This window comes from Cervus elaphus, chromosome X (assembly GCF_910594005.1).
Source record: "Cervus elaphus chromosome X, mCerEla1.1, whole genome shotgun sequence".
NCBI lineage: Eukaryota > Metazoa > Chordata > Mammalia > Artiodactyla > Cervidae > Cervus > Cervus elaphus.
The window spans coordinates 160,493,738-160,520,532 of NC_057848.1; the positions used below are offsets into that span (position 1 = coordinate 160,493,738).

The window sequence follows — 26,795 nt, forward strand, 5'->3', positions numbered from 1 at the left end:
AACATCTTATGGAAAAACTCAAATGAATTTTTTGGCCAATGCAATGTAAGTGAAGATGCTCTCTTTGCTGTCCCTCCCAATGGCCCCATTGCTGGAGACGGGAGCTGGAGATGGCTTTCTTTCCTTACCAAGTCCCGATGTATGAATTGGTGGCTCTCCAAGAAGGCCATGCCTTCACAAACATCATAGCACATTTCTAAGAGCTGGGAGGGTTCAAGTCTTTTTCCATGACTCTTCAGGTAACTCAGTAAGCAGCCATTGGTTATATATTCAGTCACTATGTATATAGGGTATCTCTTTGAACACACTCCGTAGAATTTCACCAGCTTGGGATGGTTGAGTTTCCTGGAGACAACAGATATTCAAAGTTCAATACTGAATTTCCATACACCATTTTCCAGATGTCCTGAAAAAGAATCACTGTCAGATTTTGTTTGTTTTGATTTCTGCCCTTACACTGGAACAGAAGAAAGGGGAAAGTTTAGGATCTGATTCTGGGAGCATTAGCCTTTGGAGGCAGAAAAATGCTGGCTGCTATTGGACACTGACAACCTCAGCATCCATTAAGCTGCTCTGGGTGCTTGTTCAACTTTCCTGCAGAGAATCAGGGAAGCAGTGGTCTGTCTATTACCTCAGAAATCCTGCTTAGTCTTGTAGCATCTCGAGAACTTCTATGACTGATTTGGAGGAAGCTATATCCTAAGAGCAGTCACTTCCATTTTAAAGCATCTAACTTTGATGTCTAAACATTTCATTAAAGAAAAAAAGAATATGAAGGTAAAATGAAAGCAGTTGTCATATTAGAGATGTGAGATTAATTGTGATTTTCCATTCTTTTAAAAAAGCTTCATTTTGAGTTATTATGGTGTCATTTTTTGTTAATAGATTTAGAAAATGGTAACTACATGACAAGGGCTTCCCAGGTGACTCAGTGGTAAAGAGATCCGCCTCCAAGCAGGAAACATGGGTTCCATCGCTGGGTCAGGAAGATCCCCTGGAGAAGGGCATGGCAACCCACTCCAGTTTTCTTGCCTGGAGAATTCCATGGACAGAGGAGTCTGCTGAGCTCCAGTCCATGGGGTCACAAAAGAGTCGGACATGACTTAGCAACTAAACAACAACAACAACCGCATGACATAGTACTTCTAGTAGGTCCTCACAGCTATTATGATGTTCATCAATTACTCCTTATGTAGTTGACCTGCTTTTATCAATTAACAGGATGATTCTTTTTTTCTTTTCCATTATGGTTTATTACAGGATGTAGAATATAGTTCCCTGTGCTATACAGTAGGACCTTGTTGTTTATCCATTCTATATGTAATAATTTGCATCTGCATTTGCATTTTGCATCCCAAATTCCCACTCCATCCCTCCCATTTCCCCTCCCCCCTGGCAACCACATGTCTGTTCTCTATGTCTGTAAGTCTGTTTCTTTTTCACAGGTAAGTTCATTTGAGTCACATTTTAGATTCCACATATAAGTGATATCATATGATATTTGCCTTTTTGTGTCTTCACTTAATATGCTAATATCTAGGTCTATCCATATTGCTGCAAATGACATTTTTCATTTTTTATGGCTAATATTCCATTATATATTCTATGATATGTGGACTCTTGATTCAGACCTTAGAGATGTTAGGGACAGTCCTGTTAGCATGAATGTCCTCTCAAGATGAGGGCTAAACAACAATTCCTTAGAAGAAACTTACATCATGGTCTGGGCCTCCTGGAAGAATTCATCTTCTGACATGGAGCCCTCCTTGATCATCTTAACAGCAACATCATACTGCCCCTTCCACTTGCCCAGATGGACCACTCCAAATTGGCCACTTCCCAGCTCCTTCAACAGGGTAATCTCTTCACGTTTCAGTTCCCAGACTCCTAATAAAGCAAGGCAGGCAACTCTTTAGGATAAGAATAGAAGGGTTTGAGGCTAACAGCTTCTCAAGTGACTTCCTCTGCAGTGAGAATTTAATATTGACAACATGAAGAACAGCAAGACTTTTTTAAAAAGTTGCTCACTTAAAAAAGAAAACTGTTAGTTATGTGATCTTATGACCTGTTAAACCACATGACAATGCCACCAGAACAGTATTGTTCCTGAAGTAGCTACAATTAGTGACAAGAAAGATTAGAGTTAAAAAACCTTTACACCCAGAGGTATGTTGGAAAGACTTGATGTGTCTAGTGCCCTTAGCTTGGTGAAATAACATTGCATTTTCTTATAAAACAAATTAAACTCTGATCCGGGAGGATGTCATTATTGAAAGTAAATTTACTGGGGGAAAAAAAGGAAGACAGGAAGCAGATCCCTGTTCAGATAGTGCCAGGGAGGGCCTCAACTCTAATATATTCATTCATTTTCTTGAACAAACTAAAATCTTTGTGTCCTCCCAACCTAATTTTGTAATCTCCCTAGCATACCAAAAAGATGGATCCACTGCCTGTCCTTTCTTATTCTGGGATTCTGTGCCTGATCATGGGGCTAGTTTGCAACCTTGTGTACTTAGGATAATGACAGTCTCCCGGATCAGAGTTTAATTTGTTTTATAAGAAAATGTAATGTTATTTTACCAGGCTAAGGGTACTAAGCATAGTAAGGATTCTTTACCGCTGACCCACCAGATATATAATATATAAACATGTATGTATATATACATATAAATATATATATTTTTAAACCAAAAAATACAGGAGTTTAAGAGCACAAGGGCATGTCCATACCACTTCCCAAGGACACAGAGATGGGAACCTTATTGGCCTTGGTCGACACAGGGTGGCGGAGTCGTGTGATCATGCCTGCAATGAAATTGGCAACATTATCATCACATGATCACATTGTATCACATCACATTACATTACATTGGTTCACATATCTGCTTCTGCTCTGTCTAGAGGAGCTGGAAAAAAAGCACAGAGTTCAGGATGTTCTCATGCAGAAAGAGGATCTATTCTGACCATATTTGTCCTGTAAAATTAATTTGCTGGACTTGACTAATTAGTTCTATATAAAGCAAAAATTAAAAGTGTAAAACTACTTTATGTGATTTTTAAAAATCTCATCAAAATTAGTTTCTTGATGGAATCTGTTTTAAAATTTTTACCATTTTTATTTTGCTAACTTTTTTCCTTTTTGATTATTGTGTTATTAGCTAGCCATCAACTATCTTTTAAATTGAAGTGCAGTGGATTTACAGTACTATATTAGTTTTCAGTGTACAGCCTAGTGATTCAATATTTTTATAGATTATACTCCATTTAAGGGTATTAGAAAATAATGGCTATATTTCCCTGTGCTGTATAATATATCCTTATAACTTGTTTATTTTATACATAGTAGTTTGTATCGCTTAATCCCCTACTTGTCTTGCCCCTTCCCCCTCTCTCCCCCAGTAACCACTAGTTTGTTCTCTATATCTGTGAGTATTCATACATTTGTTTTATTTTTTAGATTCCACATATGTGATAACAAAGTATTTGTCATTCTTTGTATGACATTTCACTGAACATAAACCTTCTGGTCTACTGACTTGTTGCAAATGATAGAATTTGATTCTTTTTTATGACTGAGTAATGTTCCATTGTATATATGTACCACATCTTCTCTATCTGTTCATCTGTTGGTGGAACTTAGGTTGCCTCCATATCTCGGCTATTGTAAATAATATGTCTATGAACATGGGGTTCATATATCTTTTCAAGTGAATGTTTTTATTTTCTTTGGATATATACCCAGGAATGGAATTCCTGAATCATATGGCAATTTCTATATATATATTTCAGCAGTCAATCAAGCAAAGTTAAAAAGAGTGACAGTACCCAGGGTCAGTGAGAATGAAGTATTGCTCTTGGTGGGAGTGTACATTTCTGAAAAAGCATTTGACAGTACCTCAATTTTAAATGTTCTTAACCATTATCTCAAATTCTTTTAGGGATTTTGGCTACAGAAACACCCATACAGGTGCACAAAGCTATATTTACTGAAACAGCCAGTATTATGGGAAAATATTGTATATACTCCAACTGCTTATCAGTGTAGGATTAGGTGAAAAATTATGGAGTAATTCTACACTAGAATTCTATTTTAACAGAACAGACTCAACTATATGCATGTGCTTATGGAAAGACCTCTAAGATGCTGAGTAAAGAAAGTAAGCTGAAAAGTAGTATGTGTAGAATGATCTCATCTCTGTAAACATATAATGTGTATACATACACACATATATAATATATATACATATATAACAAATGTGTTAGTATCAACATAGAAAAAAATTCTTTCAGAATAGACACTGACTTGTTCATGTAGGTTATGTCTCCAGTGATGCACATTTCTATATTATTTGAATTTTGCAATCATTTTCTATAGGCAGAAAAAAACCCTGCAAATATTTTAAAAGGGAATCACTGAACTCACTCAGCTTTGTTTTTTTTCTGGCATTGTAGAGTGTATAATGTTATATTCCAGGAAATGTAGGTTAAACACCACACAGCAGGGCTTCCCTGGTGGCTCAGTGGTAAAGAATCCGCCTGTCAGTGCTGGAGACACGAGTTTGATCCCTGATCCAGGAGGATCCCACATGTCGCAGAGCAACTAAGCCTGTGCCCCACAATTATTAAGCCTGTGTTCTGGAGCCCAGGGGCCACAACTGCTGAGCCCAAGTGCCACAACTACTGAAGCCCGTACACCCTAGAGCCCATGCTCCAGAACAAGGGAAGTCGCTGCAGTGAGAAGCCCACGCACTGCAACTAGAGAGCAGCCGCTGCTGACTGCAGCTAGAGAAAGCCAGTGCAGCAACAAAGACCCGGCACACCCAAAATCAGTGAATACACACACGCACACAACCCCACACAGCGGGCATAGGGCTTGGGAGCGTTTTTTTCCCTACTTTCGGTTCCTTATATAGTTGAGAGTATTGGGGGAGGGGGAGGGATAAATTTGGAGTTTGAGTTTAGCAGATACACACTACTACATGTAAAACAAACAAGGTCCTACCGTATAGCACAGAGAACTATATTCAGTATCTTATAATAACCTAAAATGGGAAGAATCTGAAAAAGAATATACATATATATTTATATATATATAACTGAATCACTTTGCTGTACGCCTGAAACAGTGGAAATCAACTATTCTTCAATGTTAAAAAAGAGAATTTGGAGGGTCAGTAATGTCCAAGAAAATTTATATTTATCAACATAAAGGAAAAACTGAACCAAGTTACCTGCTGAATTGTGTTGATGATAGTGAATAAGCTTTGGAATGGAATCAAAACAGTAGTTTTCTGCCAGGTACAATTTGTTTTCAGCATTTGTATGCACATGGTAATGTTTGACAGTTCCTTTTTTATCACTAGTAAGGAAGAAAGAATGTTAGAATGTTTTGAATCAACAACTGAAGCTTGATTAAATAATGATTAAATCATTATCTTAGGTACATTAGCAAATTTTGAAGAGGGAAGTCAGAGACAGTTTCTCAGTCTCGACATCCGGTGTTTTTTCTGGAGGTTACACGACTGTCCATAATTATGTAAGAGAGCTCCTCTCTGAACTCAGCGGATCCTTTGTGCTCATACAGAATTCACCTGTCATAAAATTCCCCCTTTCTGTACTGTTCTTCCCTTAGTAAGTATAAAGCAGCCATATTCCTTTGATGATTGAGAGCCCTGCAGTTTTTAGGATCATTATTCTGAAATATCAGTTCTCTTTTAGGATAATAATGGAGATTAAAATGTAGGAAGAAATGGTCATTAGGCTGTGGGTGGAGGCTCTTTTGGAAGTGGAGTGTACAGGATGGAGTGGGTGGGAACAGCCTTTAATTCCTCTTGTGAACTTGTACCTTTTCCACATAAAACATTCTTTTTCTTTTGCTCTACTTGTAGAAAATAGTGGTGAATTGATGCATGTTGATTTAGGATAACCAGCAATGACGCGCCTGTCTTAGATTTTAGAGTACGGCATGGCGTTCCAGGCTTCCCTGGTGGCTCAGACAGTGAAGAATCCGCCTGCAATGCAGGAGATGCAGGAGACAAGGGTTCAATCCCTGGGTTGGGAACATCCCCTGGAGAAAGGAATAGCTACCACTCCAGTATTCTGAAGAATCCCATGAACAAAGGAGTCTGGCAGGCTACAGTCCATGGAGTTGCAAACAGTTGGACATGACTGAGTGACTAAGCATGTGCGTGCACACACACACACACACACACACACACACACTCACAGAGCAGTCCAGAACTGGGTTTTGGGTAGAGTTCTGTTGCTGGCTAGCTACCTCATCCAGTTGTTACAAAGTTCAGATGAGATTATGTACATATCAGTTTGCACTATACTTGGCACATTAGAAATTATTAATATATTCTTGTTGCTATAATGCCACCCTTACTAGAATTGTAATTACAGAAAGAGAAAGGATGCTTTTTTGTTGCAAATGGCTCATCGGCTCTTGGTCTTAGAATCAAATTCAGCCCACTGATGATGTTTCATAAAAGAAGCCTTCTGTAGTCATTCACTGGGATTCTTTTCATTTGATTCCTCATCTGTTTGCTGACTTTTTTCTCCCTGGCCACCTTCAAAACTGAATCTGGTGTCAAGAAGCTTAACTAAAAGGACTTTTGACATCAGATTTGGCTGAAACTGGAGGGCCTGAGGGCCATAGAGATTTTGATAGTCAGTGATCCAAGCCTTCTCCGCCTTCTTACTGGGTTGGCTTTAGTCACCACCCACATTTGCAACCTTGTACATGAGGTGCACCAGGAATGTGGCTTCTAGCATTGAGAGATGCCATGCGGATGCTTATGGTACATGCTGTTATCTCAAACTGGAGGTAGGCACTCTGTGAAAACATTCCTGAAATAAAATAACTTTTACATTAATTATTTTAAAAGTACATATATGCAACACGAGACAGAGCATATTGAGAAACCACCAAGGCCCTTCAATCATTCAAGGTCATTCAATCCAACCGTTAAGAAAGAAAAAAGAGATTTCTTTTTTCAAATGATCCTAATCAAGATCTGACCAGATTTCAGCAAAGACACAGGGATATGGTTGAGAGAACATGAACATGAACTCAGCTGTTGAAGGTCTGGCTTTAAGTCGGTCATTTATTAGTTTTGAGGGTGGGTCTTTGTAAGCTCTGTTTGAACCACAATCCTCTCATGTAAAATGGTGCAAGAAAAACAGCTTTCCTGTTTGCTTCACAGGATGTTTAGAAGGAACAGAAAGGCTAACAACCAATGGGAAAGTGGCTTATAAAACTCTGGAGGGGGATCCTGATATTGTTGATGACAACTTGCTTGAGATGACTGTGGGGGCCTTTTATACACCTAAGTGTTGGGATGGAAGTAGTGGGGCAGCTCATATTACTTTTTCCAAACAACAACAATAATAGTAAACACTTATTACTATGTGCCAGGCACTGTTCTGATCCAATATGTGAATTAACCCATTTCATCCATAGAACATAGTAATTGTTATTATGTCCACTTTTCAAATGAGGAAGTTGAGGCACAGAAATTAAGTAACTTGCTTAATGTCATAATGTTTTGGAATGGCAGAGTCAGGATTTGGACTCAGAGGTGCAGTTTCACACCAGAACTCTTAACCCCACCAATAGGACAGTATCCTAGAAAGAAGCCATTGGTGAAAACACTGCTACACTCAATCAACCTCCTGCTCCCACTGGAAAGACACTAAAAACCAGACGTTGGGGTAGGTTTCTCAGGTCAGCTGGTGGCTAGAACCAAGAGTGTAGAGGTGCCATTGCTGTTTTTTCTCTCTTTCTAGGCTCAGGATGAATCAAGGGGGAATAATGCAGTATTCCTTTAACAAGCGTTTCCTGAGGCAGTCTGTATACTGGGCAATACTCTGCTGCCTGCAATGAGTAGGAGCGAATCACCCAGAAAATAGCCTCTTGAAAGTAGTGGGGGTGGGGGAAGGCAACTACAAATGGTCACATTCAACAGAAATACTTTGATTCCAAATTCCAGAGTTGAAAGATGGGGTCTTATCGCAAAATGTGACCGAATGACCAGGACATTCAAAGAACATACACAAGAAGATAAAAAAAGAAATTCACATCGTACTTACTTCATAGCCTTACTAAACAAGGACACTGTGTACATTCCCGCCTGGCTGGAGTTTCTAACCATAAATGCTCCTTCTTTCCCCTAAATAGAAAGGCGAATGTGGAAGGGACAGAAAACATTTTCATTATTCTTGAAAATGACTTGTGCTGGTAGGTGGTAGGAAAATAGATCTTTTAGATCCATTTTAAATGTCATTGACAGCACAGATTGCCCATCAGTTGGCACAGAAAGAACTCCCACTTTAGCTTCCCTCTTTCTCTCATTCATTGTCTTTATAGATTTACCCTATGTGTCTCAACTCTTCCTATCCAGTTAATTTTTAACCTGTGATACTTTTCCCTGTTTGGTGTTTGTGCAAGCCTAACATTTTAATCTTTCAGAAGTAAAATTTAAAGCCAGCTATCCAGATGGTAAAGAATCTGCTTGCAATGCAGGAGACCTGAGTTTGATCCCTGGGTTGGGAAGATCCCCTGGAGAAGGAAATGGCAACCCACTCCAGTATTCTTGTCTGGAGAATTCCATGGATAGACTATGGGGTCACAAAGAGTAAGACATGACTGAGCAGCTAACACTTTTATCACCATATCATGCCCCTGGAACGTTTTAGAAAACCAAAGATGCAGAACAAATCATTTGTTAAATTTAGGCTCAACTTGCCTTGCTTAATGTGCTGATTCTAAGCAAGTTTAGATTGGGACAAAGTGGATTTTAAAACTGTGAATGTGAAAAAATACTGAGTTAGATAGTGGTCACCACCTTCTCGCTATTACCCCTCAAATAAATAGTTGGTGTGCTGTATTAGGTTGAACTATAGCAAAGTGTCATTTTTGTAGGTCAAAAGAGTTTGCCATTGGTAAGTCCATTACCAGCTAGTAACAAAATCTGATAGATTTACTCCCCATTACAGCTGCTGTACTCTGGTTTAGGTGCTAATGGTTTTTGTGACAGAATTGAAGTATGAGGTACAGATGGCCCCCAGTAAGTCTTCTCTTTGTATATTCCTGCTCCGGGCAGTCCCCTCCCACATTGACTCTGGGCTGGGCCATGTGATTTGCTTTGGCCAGTGGGACAAAAGCTGAGACTCCATAATTACTTGCCCCGAACTGTGAGGCTTGGCCTCTTCAACCACTGCCTTGAGATCACCATGCTGTGAGGAAGCCCATGTTAGCCACATGGAGATGGAACATGGCACCCACCCTGGTTGACTACCCCTGCTAACCCCACTCTTAGTCAATCCACAAGCTAAAGGCAGCTACGTGAGTGAACCTAAGCAAAACCTACAGAAAAACTGCTGGCCTAGCTGCCTCACAGAATGGTGAGGAATCATACATCTTGTTTCCAGCCACTAAATTTTTGAATGGTTTATTATAGAGCAAAGGGAATAGAGGAAGGCTAGATGCGAAGGGCCTGGGAACCCATAAGCTGAACAATTAACACTATGATGTCTGGACTGTATAATTAACAATAGGGTTTCTGTGAGCAGTGCGTTGCCCTCTGAGCCCAACAACAGAAACACATTCTTTGGAGGCTATTTTAAAGATGAAACTACTTACCTTTTGTCTCAGTAACTGCTCCGATTGTGACCTGGAGATGTTACCTGCAAACCAGCTGCAATAGAAAAGAATTCCATTTTGAGAATGAATAGTTTTTAATTGCATAACTTGTCACTTAACTTTCTCATCTATAAAATGAGGCATTGGCTTAGATCAGGGGTTTACAAACTTGGCTGCTGAAGAGAATCACTTGAAGAGCTATTTAAAAAACTCAGATTCCTGAGTCTCCGCCACCCAGTTGTGATTCTGGGGGTGGGGCCTACATATCTTTCCTGAGTGTTTCCCCAAGGCACACCTCTCACCCCGCTTTGAAATCTAGAAATGATGGAGACAGAGACTGTCTGTATGGTCACAGCTGGGCTTTCTGAATCAAAGGAAGCCTTCCAATTCATCTAAATACTAAAGACTAAAACCCATGATGAGAGGTTCACTCCCATTGGTTTAAATCTTTGTCAATTGTTAAAGTACAATTATCTTTGGATAATTTTTGTGCTAGTCTTTCTCAGTCATTTTTATCTTAGTTTGAATGATTCCAGCAGGTGCCTTCTGGAGGGTAAATGTAGGGGAAGTAGAGGTGGTGACATGTACTTTGAAAAAGCTCTCACTACACTTGTAGCCAATGAATCAATAACAGAACTCATACAAAAACAAAGCTAGTAATATGTTTTCTCCTAGTGTCCAACTGACTTAGCCACTGTCAGGCAGCAGGTGTCTGAGAGATGCAGTGTGCCTTATTATTCCCACCTCTCCTTAATGCCAACCTCTAAGTCCCTGGTGGCTCAGATGGTAAAGAATCTGCCTGATGTGTGGGAAACCTGGGTTCAGTCCCCAGGTCGAGACGATCCCCTGGAGAAAGGAATGGCAACCCACTCCAGTATTCTTCCCTGGGAAATCCCATGGACAGAGGAGCTTGGCAGGCTAAGTCCATGGGCTCACAAAGAGTCGGACAGGATTGAGTGAGTACACTACAGCTAAGTCCAGGAGATGATTATTTGTGCCTAATTGTTGTCCAATGATAGAATCTTAAATTTTGGAAAGGACCTTAACAGCCACTTAAGACCACTCTGGCTCTGTGTAATTGAAATGATCACACATTCTTACTTGCCCAGAGGGGTCCACTTTATGTCTCTATGGTCCTATGTCTTTGTCTTATGTCCAGGTGTAACACTGAACAGTGCATTCTCCCTCTTCCTAAAGTATCCTAGTTTGGATGTTCAATGATAAGGTCACCCTCGAAATAGGAATCTCCCAACATAAAAATGCTCTGATATTCAAGGCTCAGTTGTGCTACCATGTAAAATTACTGCATCATAACTAACTTCAAAATTGGACTCAAAGCTAATAAGAGCCTTCAAAAATCATCCTGATGAGGGCCTCCAGGAAAGAAATGATCAGCAGAAATGTCATAGGCTGTACCTATGAAGACAAAGCAAAATGAAGGGACGGGGGTCAGCTATGCAATAAATCCAAAGAATTTGTGCAGCCAATTTAGATCATCTAGATTGGGGGGGGGGAAGTATATTGATGAGGATGAAAGACGGGAGTGAAAAAGCTGGCTTAAAACTCAACATTCAAAATACTAAGATCATGGCATCTGGTTCCATCACTTCATGACAGGTAGAAGGGGAAAAAGTGGAAACAGTGACCGATTTTATTTTCTTGGGCTCCAAAATCACTGCTGACAGTAACTGCAGCCATTAAATTAAAAGATGCTTGCTCCTTGGAAGAAAAGCTATAACAAACCTAGACAGTGTATTAAAAAGCAAAGGTATCACTTTGCCTACAAAGGTCTGCCTAGTCAAAGCTGTGGTTTTTCCAGTAGTTTGTACACGACTACTGTCATGTGATGTGATGTGAGAGTCGGACCCTAAAGAAGGCTGAATGCTAAAGAATTGATGCTTTTGAATTGGGGTGCTGGAGAAGACTCTTGAGAGTCCCTTGGACGGCAAGGAGATCAAAACCAGTCGATCCTAAAGGAAATTAACCCTGAATATTCATTGGAAGGACTGATGCTGACGCTGAAACTCCAATACTTTGGCCACCTGATGTGAAGAGCCAACTCACTGGAAAAGACCCTGATGCTGGGGAAAATTTGAAGGCAAAAGCAAAAGGGGATGGCAGAGGATAACGTGGTTGGAAGGCATCACTGACTCAATGGAGATGAGTTTGAGCATGGAGATAGTGAAGGAGATAATGAAGGACAGGGGATCCTGGCATGCTGCAGTCCATGGGGTCGCAAAAGAGTAGGACACGACTTAGCAACTGAACAACATTTTCATTAGTTTATTGTCACCCGTCCTCCAGTTTCATGGCCCAGAACGTCACAGGAGTTTCTCCATGTAAATACAGTCTTTGCAGAAGAATAGAATAGAAACATCTATGTCTAGTTTTAGAGGAACACAGAGGACTTTCAAAACTTACTCATAATCATCAAGGTTTTCCTCTTCTTCAGATGAACTTGACTCAGGGGAGCCCCTTAAGAAGAGAGGAAACATGATTAATACACACACGCACACACACACACACACACCCCAGCAAGAAATAATCCAAGTGCCTCACAGTGCCATGTCAAATCCCACCCTGCTTTTATCCACATAAATAAAATCTGCACTGTTAGATTTCCCTTACTGCACTTGGGAAGGGGTCAGCAAAGTGAAGAGAAGGTTGCTCACAAGTTGAGCTCATGCCTGGTCTCATGAGAAATTGACTCCTTGATACAGGAGGATCCCAGGAATGTAGATTTCTTTGACTCTGTCAGAAGAGCAGACTCTTGAAATAGATGAAATGCTTCAGGGACAGCTGTGATATGAAGTTAGAGAAAATCTTGGGTAGTGTATAGAGGTATTCTCAAAGAAGAGTTACTCAACACTACATTGTTTTCCCCCCGGCTCACATGCCTGAGCCAGGTAGCTTCATGTTCATGCTGACGCCTGTGTATATCATGTATGATGGGTAGGAAATATCAGTGTGATCTCAGAAGTTATCCATTCAGACCACTTTCAGGGTTCAGAGAAGCAAACTCCATGTATTTGTTTGTTTTATAGTCACCTTAAAATTAAAGGCTACTTGCAAAATTTTTACACCTGTGGTTAAGTTTTCCTGCAGATGAAAGAAATCCTGGCTGTAACAATATCTGAAGTTGATTTACCATGACATCTTTGAGGTGTTGTGATTTACATTTCTTTCCCTTTGATTACTGCATGCCAAATCTTCACTGCTACAAAAAAGAGAGATACAGTTCATAAATTGATATTTATTTATAAATGTTAAATGACAGAAGTAATTGTTTGTAAATGTTTTAGCTTTATTTAATATTGTGACCCATATATGTCACTTGGTTTGGAAATTGAAGCTAATGAGTCATTTTCACATTTTCATCGTTGGAGTGACCCCACTAAAAAGCAGTCATTTGATAGGATGCCTAAAAGAAGTGAGTTTTTAATAATGGCTCATAATAACCCCAAACAGTAGAAAACTTGGATTAATAAATCATCCTGACTGGGTTTGCTCTGATTTTCTTGTATGTGTGCAAGCATTCTGTCATTAATATATTTTATTATAAGTTATTTTCCTCTTTGCTGTTATGCTTGCAAAGGAAAGTCCTGAAAATACTGAACCTTTTAACTCCATGTGGACCCACATAGATCTGCAGGGTTCTCTTCATCCTCTCCACCCATCATTTTATCTCTTTTACTTGGTGTGTGAAGCAGCCCATGAGGAAGTGCCAACTTCTCCAAGTCCAAAGGCTGTTTTAGTTGAAAGGTAGGACCTATTTCCTGTTTGCCTTCACAACCCAGGCTCTTTTTCAAAACCACACTTCAGAGTGACAAGCTTCCTTAACAAGGAAGTGCTCCTCTGGCTGCAGTTCAAGGAAAGCCTGGAAAGCCCCAGCTTCCCAAAGAGCCTTGCTCACTAGTAAAGCTTTTTCCCTTCAGCTCTTCATAAGAAAGCTCTTATTTAAAAATACCAAGCAGTTTATTTAGCCTTTTTGTAGTTTTTAAGAACATGTGGAGAGTGTCCATCAGTTGTGCATCACTTAGGTTTATCCACACGATGGAATACAATATAGACATTCACAATAATCGGGTAGCTTACACAACAATGGGAATAAAATGAACACTACTGAACTCTACACTGCAAAATGACGAAGGTGATAAATTTTGTGCTGTTTTACCACAGCCAAAGCATTAAAAAATTAAAAATGTAATATATCCTCATGTCTTCAAATAGGAAAAATGTCCTAGATGTGAAGTGAAAAGTGCAAGTGGCAAAGAAGACTGTAGGTGAAGGTGTACATCCTGAGAAGGCACCCACAGCCTCGTTTGAACACCGTCATTAGCCAGTGATGCCAAAGCACGTTGCAAAAACCTACCCACACTAAGCTCTCTCAGATAAAGGATATATTTTAAAGATTCGGTGTTCGGGAATGTGGGGTTATTTGGAGGAAGAAGGAAAGAAAGGAAAGGGAATAAAGTGCTCAAGTATTGTGCACATCGTTAGATTCAGCCATCTAAATGGCAAGTCTGTGGTGCTGAGTCCCAGTGGGGCCACCACCACCCTGGGCTTCTGGCTCAGGCACTGAGTATTTTCTGAGAGGGCAGCCCTGTCTCAGCTATGGCCTGTGCAGACCGTGCTGGGGCTCAGCTCTGAGGCAGTGGGGTAATGTCTACTTGACACGCTGTGCCACTGGACTGAAAGCTGCGACTTACCTTTTCAGTTTTCTTACTTGCCACCAGTCAGGGAAATCGTCTTTCGGAATATACTTCATGTTGATGTTTGACTGGGAGCCATAGTTTTTCTTGGAATCACTGTCATACTGGGCTAGAGTGGTACTTGAAGATGGTTCATCTACTTTGAGAATAGGAACTGCTCTAGGAATCTTCAGCTTTGGAGGACAAGAGATTCAAGTACATCACAGTGAGGCACAGATTCATGAGCTGGGAACTGACAATCAAAGTATATCAGCTCTTAAATTAAAAAAATAGGAAGGAAAGAAAGGGGCAGTAACTAATTTTAGTCATAAGACATGGAGCACTTGGAACTCTCATACTTTCTTGGTTGGAGTATGAAGTGCATGATCACAATGGAAAGTTGTTTGCACATATCCTAGGACCCAGAAAGTCAATATATATGCCCAATAGTGAAACCAAAAAACATATAAAAGAATTTTCCATAGCAGAATTATTTCAATTAGGTAAAAACTGGAAATGACCTAAATGCCCAATAATGATAACCTTATTGTGGCTATAGTCGGCTAAATCATGCCCTTTCCCCAAAGATGTTTATGTCCCAGTCCCTGCAACCTGTGCCTATGTCACCTTACATAGTAAAACATACTTTGCAGATATGACTAAGTTAAGGATCTTGAAATGGGGTGATTATCCTGTATTACTGGGATGAGCCAGATATAATCACAAGGGCACAAGGGCACAAGTGAGATGCAAGAAGGTCAGAGATTAGGGAGCAGGTATAAAGATGGAAACAAAGATCAGAGAGGAAAACAGATGCTACCAATCTGGCCCTAAAGATGGAAAAAGGGGCCAGGAGCCAGGGAATGTAGGCAGCCCCCAGAAACTAGAAAAAGTAAGTAAATAGATTTTCCGTAAAGCCTCCTAAAGGAATACAACTGTATAGACCCGATTCTAGACCTCTGACTTTAGAACTATGAGAGAAGAGCTTTGTGTTGCTTTAAGCCACTAAATTTGTGGTAATTTGTTACAGAAGCAATAAGAAACTTATACAGCATTATATTCACACAATGGAATTCTATATAGCAATCGAGGATAAACTGCAACCACATACTAAACTATGAGTGAATCTCATGAGAAAATAGGCAATAAACAACTATATACTTTATAATTCCATCTATGTAAAGATCAAAGCTAGGCAAATAATCTATGATATTATATGTCAGCCTAGAGATTACTTTTGGTGGGATGTAGTGACCCAAAGGGAAGATGAGGGTGGTCCTGGGGTTCTGAGATGTACTGTTTCTTAATCTGAGTGTGGGTTATACAGATATGTTTAGTTTGTGAAAATTCATGAAGTTGTCCACTTAGGACTTGTATACTTGTCTAAGTGCATGTTATATATAGTTCATTAAAAATTCATATAAATATATAATCTGAATTTAATTTTTTCACATATTTTACTTTTTTCCAGGGATTGACATCCTAGACATTTTAGCTATTCTATTTATGAGCTGTGAGGTGCTTCTTTCCAAAGATGAATGCAGTAGAAATTTCCCTAAACAGAAATCTAAACAGAATGACTAGAGAGCAGATTTTAATTTTCCTCAGCTCAGTAAAACAAGTCCTCTACTGAATGATCTGGTGAAAACAAGCAGAGGAAAACATGCTTTTCACAGTATCCTCTATGATCCCTGATCACTTAGGGCAGCTTATAATCAAAACAGACTTGGGAACCCTTGGCCACTGATTTGCCCAACTGATCATTTTCAACACATTTCACAAAGAATTCCTCATGAGAGACTAGATGCCTTGTTTGGGCTCCTAAATTTTCCTCTGCTCTTGTGAAAGTGAAGTCGCTCAGTCATGTCTGACTCTTTGCAACCCCATGGGCTGTAGCCTAACAGGCTCCTCCATCCATGGGATTTTCCAGGCAAAGAATGCTGGAGTGGGTTGCCATTTCCTTCTCCAGGAGATCTTCCCAACCCAGGGATTGAACCTGGGTCTCCCGTGTTGTAGGCAGACACTTTACCATCTGAGCCACCAGGGAAGTCCTGCTCTTAGATTTGTTTAAAATAAACTTTACTGGAGCACAATTTTTATACCACATACTACCCTTTGTGGTATTCACCCTTTGTAAGTATAGGATTCAGCGACTTTTAGTAAATTTATCAAGTTGAGCAATCATCACCACCATCCAGTTTTACCATTTTCCATTACTCCTATAAGATCTCTTGGGCCAATTTCTAGTCAATCCCCATCCTGATCCTAGGTAACCACCAGTTGATCTTTGCTTATTTTGGACTTTGCTTTTAGGTGTTTTACAGAGCCATAATTTTCAAGCTTCAGAACTGAAGCATGTATCCAAACCAAAAAAAATGTCGCTGATAACAACATAAAATCCCCAAACCTTAATAATTCTATCAGTTTCCTAGGACTGCCATAACAAATTTCTATACAGTCAGTGGTTTAAAACAACAGAAATTTATCCTCTTACAGTTCTGGAGACCAAAAGTCCAAAAACAAGTTTTCATCGAAAGGCTGTGGGGGAGGATCTTTGCTTGCCTCTTCCAGCTTTTGTTGGGTCTAAGCATTCTTGGCTTATGGCATCAAAAGTCCAATATCTGCTTAGGTCTTTAAGTGGCTACCTTCTCTGTATATCTCTCTGTGTTCCCTCCTATTCTTATAAGGACATCAATAATTGAATTTATGATCTATCCTAATCCAGGATCTCATCTTGGTCCTTAACTAATTATATCTCAAAGACCCTCTTTCCAAATAAGGTCACATTCTGAGGTTTTGGGTGGACGTGAATTTGGGGAGACAAAATTCAACCTGTGACAATAATGGATTTAGTTTTGTCTTTCCTGTTGGTTTACAAAAGTTATATGTTGTTTTGTTTTGGCTGTGCTCCACAGTATGTAGTTCCCTGACCAGGGATGTAACCCATGCCCCCTGGAGTAGAAATGTAGAGTTTTAACCACTGGACCACTAGGGATGTCTGTAAAAATTATATGGTTTTTACTTTAGATAGAAAGAGAGAAGTAAGTATTCATGAATGTGTGTAGGTGAAAATAAGTACCCAAGCCACCACAGAGCTGATGGGTGGATGGAGGTGTTCCATTCATTTCAGGTGAGCTTCCAGAAAACTACTGGGAGCCCATGTTATATGTCTCGTGGCATTTGAGGAGGCTGACACCTACCTGGGAAGCCTAAAAGCAGGAAGTTATGGCTTTGAACCCAAGAAAGCAGAGCAGAAGGATAGCCTGTACTGTGAACTTGAGCCACATACAATTTTACTAAGCAGAGAGATCAAAGCTCTGTTTGTTTTCCTTTAGGCCAACTCCACCCTTGAGAGAGTGTTCGCTGGAAGCCATCTTGAAAGGAACTCTGCTCAAAATGAGTGAATGGACCCAGTAAAAAGTTGGAGGGGTAGAAACTGAAGAGCTAAGGTCAAGATATTTGCTCTGTCATAAAATTACACCCCAAGGAGAGACCCATGAAAGTCTCCCATATGATAGTCAGTGTTAGAAAACTGTCTCACCCAGAAGCCACCACTACCAAATCATGATGGGGCCAGCCACATATGACTCTCTTTTTCATTAGACCTTCTCTTCCTGATCCTTGATCCTGAAAGGGTCAGAAATCTTAGCCTCTCCATTACCTCTTTCCCAAAGCAGGCTGCCCTCTGATGCAGACTTGAGCTAAGGGAAGGGGTTAAGTTTTAACTTGAAATGGTGTTTGGAGTCATATGATTATAATATTGGCTGGATCACTTTAGAGGCTGTTCTCATGACTACTAGTAATTGGGAAAATTTATTTCATCTGAGGTGACTGGAAGACTATGGAATCTCCAGATTCCATCCAGGAACAGAGAAGAAAGCACACTGCGTGGCTTTGAAAAGATAATGGGGGGAAAGAATTTTACTCTGCTTGTGTCCTGTGGTGTCCCATTCCTCCCCCGGGCACTTAATGAGGCAGGCTTAGCCATGCTGGTGGCAGAAGAGGAATGCCAGCCAATAGTAGCTGCTGTTCTATGTCATACTATCTTAAGGGCTTTTCCGTCTACACCATTTTTTTTTGCGTTTACAGGTTAGAAAAAGGCTTGGTTATCAAATGAAAAATAGAACATGATAAAATGGTTCTGTGTTTGAATTTATTATTTGCTACTGCCATGGCTATTGGCAATAGCTCACATCTCTCTCTTGCTGGGCATTCTGAATGAAGTCCATGTATTCTAGCCTTGAATTTGACAACTCTCGGTTTATTTACTATATCCTGACTGTGAAAAAAAATTGAAATGTTGACTTACCACTCTGTCTGGGAAGATGGGAACCATGTGTTTTTCTTCTTTGGGTGCAGTGTGCAGATCAGCATCTGAAGAGTAAAACCAAGTAATATCAGAAGAAAATTTAAATAAAACAAAATAAAATACCCAATGTTATGAATCAAAAAAGTGAACTAGTTAGTGTGAGCGATATTCCAGATTACATGGACTTAGATACATCTGGAGTGATTATGTTGCTCTCCTGTATGATATCCAACTCAAATACCACTTCACCATTGATTATCAGTATCTTCCCAAGCAGATAAGAAATTCAAGTTGCTCTAAATTCTATAAGCTGATAATTTATACCACATTGCCACCTGGTATTTGAATAATAGATGTCTAATCTCATTGGGTAGTGTCAGTGACCCTAGGATTCAGAATCCGTGTCTGATTCTTCTTTGATTGGCTCATACACAATGCATATAAATAGTTGATTTACAAGTGAACAAATCTATCCTCAACTTTTTCCTCTCCCTGTTCTTAGTATAATTGCTGGTTTTTCTTTCTACTCACACATGTAGATAGATATCCAGGCTGTGAGTGTGAAACCAGTATATGCCTTTTAAGTAGGGTTGCCGTATGGTTTATTGACCCAGCTGGGACATTTCTGACAGTGATAGGTAGGCTTTTAATAATTATGCCAGGTCCCCAGCTGAAGAATGAGACTGTCTCAAACAAACTGGAGTGTATGTTCAATTCAGTTTAGGCCATGTACTTTGGAAAGATGCCCAACTTTCCTTCCTCGTAGATGTGCCTGTGGGCTGCCCTGTAGCTCACGGAGGAGGAGGTTGAGGGAGTAAATTACACTTAGGCAGATAGACAATATCACAACTGCCTGTGAGCCTAACACCTCTACTAAATTCTGTAGTTTTCTTCAGAAGCTGGCAGAGAGCCTGTGGCACCCAGGACACATGGCAGGTGCCATGCAGACAGAGGCCAGGAAGATGATCCCAGGGCAGTGCTCTCTCTAGCCTGTTTTCTTGCTGTTTCTCAGGGAGTTAGGGTGAGGTCAAAGCTGGAATCTGGCCTGCTGAGTGATAATGCCGACCACAGACAGAAACACTGGGGTTAATGATTAATGTTACAAGGAAATGTTACTCTCTGACCTTCACACTGGAGGGAAGATCCATGCACAGTACATTCTGTAAAGTTCATTGAGTCATTATCATTCATGAGTATAAAGGGCAATGTGATCTAATTAAGATCAGTGAATATTCATTGTGTAGTTTCATTGAGATGGGAAACGCAATGAATATTTAATCATTGATTTTGCTGTAAAATTACAAGGATTCTCAGTGAATTTGAATAATATTTCATGTCCCTGTTTGTTCTATAGTTCTTAAAGTTGTTATCATGCAGCTGATCTCATGTAATTCTTTAAAGTAGTTATAATCCAAGCATATTTTGTCCAGGTTAGTAAAACTGTTACCAAAACAAGTTCTCCTTTTTATTTATCAACAACTTAATGTTGTTAAACGATGATAAACTTCTAAAATATATGATTGTTTCATGTAAGTATCCTGGTGATAGAATGGGACACCACAGGGCACAAGCAGAAAAAAGCATAATTCTTTCCCTCCATTAGGCCTTCAAAGCCACTCAGTGGGCTTCCTGTCCCTGGATAAAGTCTCAGACAGACAGATTTCCCTAGAAATATAACTCTGGATAGAATTTGCACATAAAGCAAACCCTACACTACCTTCTCTGTTGTTATGAGGAAATCAACAAACATATACAGAATGGCAAATCATTTTAAATTTATCTTTGAAAACTTGGCCATCCATCATTTTGGTATTTATGGCAATACTTATATTTTATCCTTTGACATATTTTTTAAAAGAACGTTGGTGTTTTTAGTTTATGATGTTAGTTTATGAACCATGGTGATGTATGTTCACTACATTCTCCTCTTTTGGAGTTTATCTTAAACCAGGAAGAATTTTGGAAGGAAATAAACAGCTCCTTTCTTGATTTATGATTTCCCTTTAAAAACATTTCTCATGACGTGAATGAATGGCAGATGTTCGTGTTATTATTTTATGGAACATGACTCAGTTGACTCTGGAATTATGTTTCATTTGTCAGATAGCATGTTCAAGGCTGGGTATACATGATGCCAACCAATCTGGCATATTTCATTTTCCCAAACTGGCAAGCTGTTCTGGCATTTGCCAGTTTTGCCTAAAGGGCATTGTCCACCCAGGGTCCAGCCCAACAGAGGAGTCACATTACATGCTTCCCAGAGAGTACATCCTGGGGCCGCTTTGCAACTCTGCTGGCAGCACAGGAACTTCCCGTCCACGAAGAACCCACTGTGGTACTTGATCAGCAGGTGGGGGTTGCCCCTTATCTCTGGGGAGCAGGCAGGAAGAAAATACAGCATGAGCAAATGTTGACCCAAGAGAAGAAGCACATTCAGGAAGTGCTGTCATCATAAAACAATGAAAACCTCATTTTGCCAGCAACCAGCCTAAGAGCAAATGGTTCCTAAAGGATCTAAGTCTTTCACTCAGAAGTTGAAAAGCTGAAGAGAAAAGTCTAACCATGTTTATAGTGAGAACACACAATAACTTACATCAGTCTTAAAAAAATACCTACTAGAAAATACATATACATCAGCTTGGTGTTAGGATTTTAGAGTAGGACTAGATCTTAACAAGAAGAAAAGAAATTTGCAATAAGCATATACTCCTCCTTCCACTTTTTATTTTGAAACATTTCAAGTGTACAGAAAAGTTGCTAGAATAGTGAAGGAAATGTCCATGTATGCTTCACACAGGTTCACCTATTTTTAACTGTTTGTCACATTTGTTTCTTCTTATCCTCTCTTTTTACATACATATTATTATTATTAAAATCTTAACATTATTTTGCTTGACCATTTGAGAGTAAGTTGCAGATAATAACTGCAATAATAAATAATGTCACCCATTAATACTTTAGCATGTAACTTCTGTTAACAAGGACATTCCCTTATATAACCATAATACAATGATCAATTCAAGAAATTTAATATTGATACCATACTATTAATATATATTTTGTATTTAAAATTTTTCCACTTTTTCCAATAATGCCCTTGGTAATCATTCACATTTTTTCCTGATCAAGGATCCAATCTAGAATCATACATGCATTTAGTTATCTAGTTTTTCTTGATCTAGAACAGTTCCTTGTCCCTTCTTTGTCTTTTGTGACTTTTGACCTGTTTCCACAAAGGATTAGATGGGAATATAATACTAAGGAATATGGAACTACTTTTCTAGGAGTATGTGTGTATTTTTTAAAAATGTGGGAATAGGGCAATGTTGAATGCAAAGAAATGAAGTTCCAATATTGGAGTATAATACTGTGTCAGCAACAAATTCACCTCTCTCAAAATGCAGCAGAGAAACCTACAAGGTATTAGTAGAGAACAGTTCAAGAAGAGTCTCCAGGTAGGGAGGGCTGGTCTAGGTGCGACTTAAACTCCTTCCTTCTTGATTTTATATTCATCTTGAGGATTCCTTATTTTGATACCAGGAGAACAATGCTCCTTCTTTACAACCCTGACTGCAAGAAGTGTCTGGGAATAATAATATCTTCTTTGCTGGGTCATTGGGAGGAGATGAGCCAATGTATGTAAAGCATCCAGCATAATGTGTGGCTCAGAGAAGGTGCTCAGTGAACAGTGGGCTTTAATGATATCATTTCCTTAGTTTAACTCAATTCAACTTAGCTAAAAAATTTGGCATTAAAAAGCTTAACCAAATATTAATAGGAATTAAAGGGAAATTATTACAGAAGTCACAAGAAGCAAAAGAAGTTCAGATTACAAAACACTAGTTCTTGACCTTAGTCCCAAGTGGTCTTCGCAATCCCTTGGGTGCATTACATGCCTTTCTGCTGTGTAAGCGCCTAGTCTCTATGTACCAGAGTTGCTATTACTTCCTGTTACATGAATTTAGCTTCCTGGGTAACTAATTGTTTTCCAGTCAAGTCCAGAAGCCCACATTGCAATACTCCTACCATCTAATAATGACAGTAAGAGAAACTCATATGTTAATATGTGTATAGGACTTCACATTTACATATTTTCCCTCACTTGCACCATTTCATTTAATCTACTCAACAGACTTGAGAGGAGCTATTATTGCCACCATGGCTCTTACAGAGTCAGGTAAGCTGAGGTACAGAGAGGTGGTATCGCCTGATCAAGTTCACTGTCTAGCACATTTGAGACTCAGACCCAAGCTCTTTCTACTATATTCCAATGCTCACACGCCCACTTCCCTAACCAACTCCCTTCAGTTTTAATTTTTGGAAAGAAAGGAACACTTTATTCACATCTGGTCAGCTGAAGTCAGAGCCATGTTGGCTGACACTCCTGAATCAGCCCACACTCAATGTAGGTTACCATCTGGGAAATTCCGTGTCTCCGATGTCCACCTCAGTTTATAATGCCTGAGCCAAATAATAGACACAAAAACGTTGGGAAATGGGTGAGGGTGATGTCATTCCAGATCAGGGAAACTTCATAGGAGAAATGATTTGAGTGAGGGAACTGTTTTGTTTTCCTGTGGCAGATTGGTTGGCCACCCTGACAGCTGATCTCACCCACCTTCTCTCTTGCTGTCATTCAGCACGGAGGCTGGAAAAGCCAGATGCTGTCTTCCAGCCTCCTTCTCACACAGAGATGGCCGTGAGGCACAGTTTTGGCCAATGAGACACAAGCAAGAGTTTGCAGAGAAAGGCTTCTGGGAAAGCTCAGAGCCTTTCTGGGAGCCCCTAAGTGTAGCAAAGCAGAAATCTAGAAGGAGCCAGTGTTCCTGCTGACTTCATTGAGCTGCTGCACCAGCCCTGGGCTTGTTTACTTCTGGATTTGGAAGAGGAACAAACGTGTATTTGTTTGAGCAGCTGTGTGGTGTCTTTTTACCTGCATCCCAAAGCATCACTAACATGCAAAAGGCTTACTGTGCCCAGGGCAGCCCTGGTGAGAGGGGCTCTCTCTCAGTTTAGAGAGGCTACAAGAGTCACTTCTGCTTCTCTCTCTGCTCTCCTTTTATGTTCTATTTGCATTCAAGTGAGCTGCCCAGGGCCCACCCAAACCTGCCTAGCATATATAGTTCCAGAAAGACCCATACAGGACTCTAGTGCATGACAGATAGCGCCACAGTGAGTGTCTACATAGCAACTGCCCCTGGCAAATCCCCGCAAAGGAGACTGGATAGGAATCAGCATCTCAGAGTTCCTCCTGAAGGCCCGCGATAACACAGTAGCTCGTGTTTGAGTGTCAGACTCTTTACTGTATCTATGAGTCATACGTTTGTAGCTTGTGACTGCTCCAGGAAAAAAAAAAAAAGAAATCTGATCTCCCATTTTACAGGTCAGGAAACTGAGACCCAGAGGTGTTAGATGGTTTTGTAGATGACACAGCAAAGCAGGCCTGTTTGACTCTAAGAAGGATGCCCTTCTCACTTCAGTGAGCTGGTGGCAGGTAGAAGGTGGCTTTTCTCCTCCCTGGACGTCCTCTCCTACATAATAGGATGCTAAACCCTTTCACATGAAGGAAAAGGTAAGCCCTAGGAGTGAAAAAAGATGTATTTGCATCAAAATAGAGTAGGTGGATGTCTAAGTGTTGTACTTTGAGGTGTAGTGAAAAAGAACCTGAATCTAAAACTTTAATGAAATAAAATCATCCCCCTCTGGGAGCTTAATATCTGAAATTCTACCAATAGAGCCACTTGTTTGAGTAAAATATTGTCCTTACACCTTTACCCCCGTTTAAAATAAAAATATCATAGGGAGAAATATCGTAGTGCCAAGTTACTATTAGTTTTCTCTCTTCTGCCAAAGGATGTTACCAGGGCAGCCTAAGAGGCACTAAATAAATGTTTCATCAAATTCCCAGTTTTGCCTGGCATTTATACTGTACTCTTAAAAAGTTGGATTTGGGTAATTGAGTTATATGTTCTTTGTAATTAGGTATTTGACATTGGCCATGTCTGTTTAACTTCACTTATCCGAAAAACACAGAATAATATTACTCCTTGCCACAGAGTTGTCAAGAGGATTACCTAAGAGAGTGTTTTACAGCTATTTGACACAGTAGCTGGCAAATGATTAATACTTTGTGTTAGACATAAATTTCTATAAACATCCAAAGTACAGTAGCTATAGGAGCTGCCATAGCCCCACGAGGACCTAGACTTTGCTCTGATAAAGGCAAGCACAGTGGGTGGAGAGCAGGTGGCCTGACTTCCTCCCAGCTGCTGGATGGCACAACACACAACGGCCAGCTCTGTGCTACCGGGCAGGAAAGGGAATCAGATCCCCAGGCTTCCTCTAGGTAACAAAGAGAACGCAAAACGAGGATGAGTGCAGCACATCCTCTGAGGCTGGTAGGAAAATCAACAGATTCTCTCTTGGCAGAAGGCCCTTTTATTGCCACATCTCTTCTCCACCAAGTCTCAAAGAACTCAGTCAGCAACTCCCTTTTATGACTTTTAAAAAAGTACCTTTTTGTAGTGCTTTCAACCACTGACTTCGGCTCTCTTCATTTGATGCATACACATAGAGAAGCCCATCTTTATAGACAATCTGGAAAGGAAAATATTTGGTGCGTTTTGATGTAACTGTGTTATAGTTCACTCTGGTGCAACTACAAAATTTTTGGTATTCAAAAGAAACATTGAGTTTTATTACATGATATACATTAGCTCTGAATTAGGTTTTAAAATTTTTAGTTATTTTTATCCTCTACCCCTCAATATATTTTATCCCAGATATGTTTACACTTCAGAAAACCACAGCAATGAGGCATCTAGCAGCAAATATGGAGGTCTCAGCAGGAATGCCCTGAGCCATGGAGAATTATAAAAGTATAAGACCCTAGACATTACAGATGTCTTAGGAGTGTTCTGGTCCATCCACCAACCCAGTGCATGACTCTCTTTGTAGCCTACTGCAAAGTGTTTATCTGCTCTATTCTGGAAAATATCTTCAGGGAGGGGATGTCCTTTACTTTTGTTATGCCATCCTGGCATAAATTTCCTTTCATTCTGATCATTATATAGCTTGTGCTTATGTTGAGTTAACATGTGACTCCCTTCGGTCATGTCCCACCTTGGGAGTCCCCAATATAAACAGTTTTCTATTTTTTAAGACACTTGGTGAGATGTGTGAACATTCTAATGTCTTGCCCAGATCCTTCTCTAGTTTATCCAGCTTTTGTAGGTAAACAATACATTCCATTTATGCTCTTTTCTAGATAGTTTAACATGTTTATTCCCTTTCAACTCTACAAAAATATATGATTATGCCCACTGCAAATGAGGAAACAAACTCAGAGGTTGAGCATATTTGTGGGGCATCACAGCCAGTGTACTTCTGAGTATTCCATGCCACGGTGATGTTCATTTTGAAGCTTCTGCCATGAGCACATACTCCCCTGGTTTCTCCCAACTGAGTAATGTTCTTTTTTTTTTTTTTAAGTTGGAAGTATGGGTTGTTCAGTGACTGGATTATTTTATTTTATTTCATTTTTGGCCACTGTTCCCTCATATTAGCACAGGGTAATCTGACCATTGGAAGGACAGTCCGTCTGCCTTTAGAGCAGATAGATAAATATTCCTAATATAATAAAAGTAGGGGAGCTGTTAGATCAAGCCATTTCCACCTGTACTATAGGCACAGTCTTCACAGCAGGCCAGTGTTTGAAATACTTGAGGGTAAAATTCTAACTCCTTAGCATGCCGTGCAATGCCATTCATGATATGGCCTGGCCTACCTTTCCAGACTCATCTGTCACTCTTTCACTGGGCTGCTTAATTCTAAGCACCATCTGGATCTCTCTGCCATACTGTTCCACCTACCAGTGCCTTGACATCTGCTATTTCTTTGGCTTTGCTGCCCTCCTGTTTTTGCTGGGCTAAACCCCATTTTTTTTTCCAACCCAAGTGTCACCTCCAACAGGAAGTCTCCTTGACCTCTTGGAGTGAGGAGTGCAGCTTCTGCTTTCTGGGACACCATGGGTACGCTGCCGTTTTCATCTTAACGCTCTGTAAATGCCTTGGGGACAGGGATGGCATTTTATTCCTGACAGTGTGCCTAGTACCTTGCAGTGTGATGGAAATGCTCTGCAATTTTGGAT

At 40.0% G+C, this 26,795-nt stretch overlaps 1 protein-coding gene across 3 annotated transcripts in view; it reads right to left on the reverse strand.

Annotated features, from left to right (window-relative positions):
- BMX (BMX non-receptor tyrosine kinase) overlaps window positions 1–26,795 on the reverse strand; it is a 44,652-nt gene that overhangs the window by 9,287 nt on the left and 8,570 nt on the right. For 2 of the 3 annotated variants that reach the window (XM_043896110.1, XM_043896108.1), the window contains 12 exons: window positions 25,162–25,243; window positions 20,897–21,016; window positions 18,647–18,711; window positions 14,356–14,531; window positions 12,795–12,863; window positions 12,068–12,121; window positions 9,647–9,701; window positions 8,095–8,174; window positions 5,232–5,359; window positions 2,731–2,805; window positions 1,716–1,887; window positions 129–345 (listed from right to left, as the gene is read on the reverse strand). In XM_043896110.1, the coding sequence (XP_043752045.1) occupies window positions 129–345; window positions 1,716–1,887; window positions 2,731–2,805; window positions 5,232–5,359; window positions 8,095–8,174; window positions 9,647–9,701; window positions 12,068–12,121; window positions 12,795–12,863; window positions 14,356–14,531; window positions 18,647–18,711; window positions 20,897–21,016; window positions 25,162–25,243 (1,293 nt within the window). The remainder of the gene's footprint in view (window positions 1–128; window positions 346–1,715; window positions 1,888–2,730; window positions 2,806–5,231; window positions 5,360–8,094; window positions 8,175–9,646; window positions 9,702–12,067; window positions 12,122–12,794; window positions 12,864–14,355; window positions 14,532–18,646; window positions 18,712–20,896; window positions 21,017–25,161; window positions 25,244–26,795) is intronic. The other variant, XM_043896109.1, reaches the window with a different exon arrangement.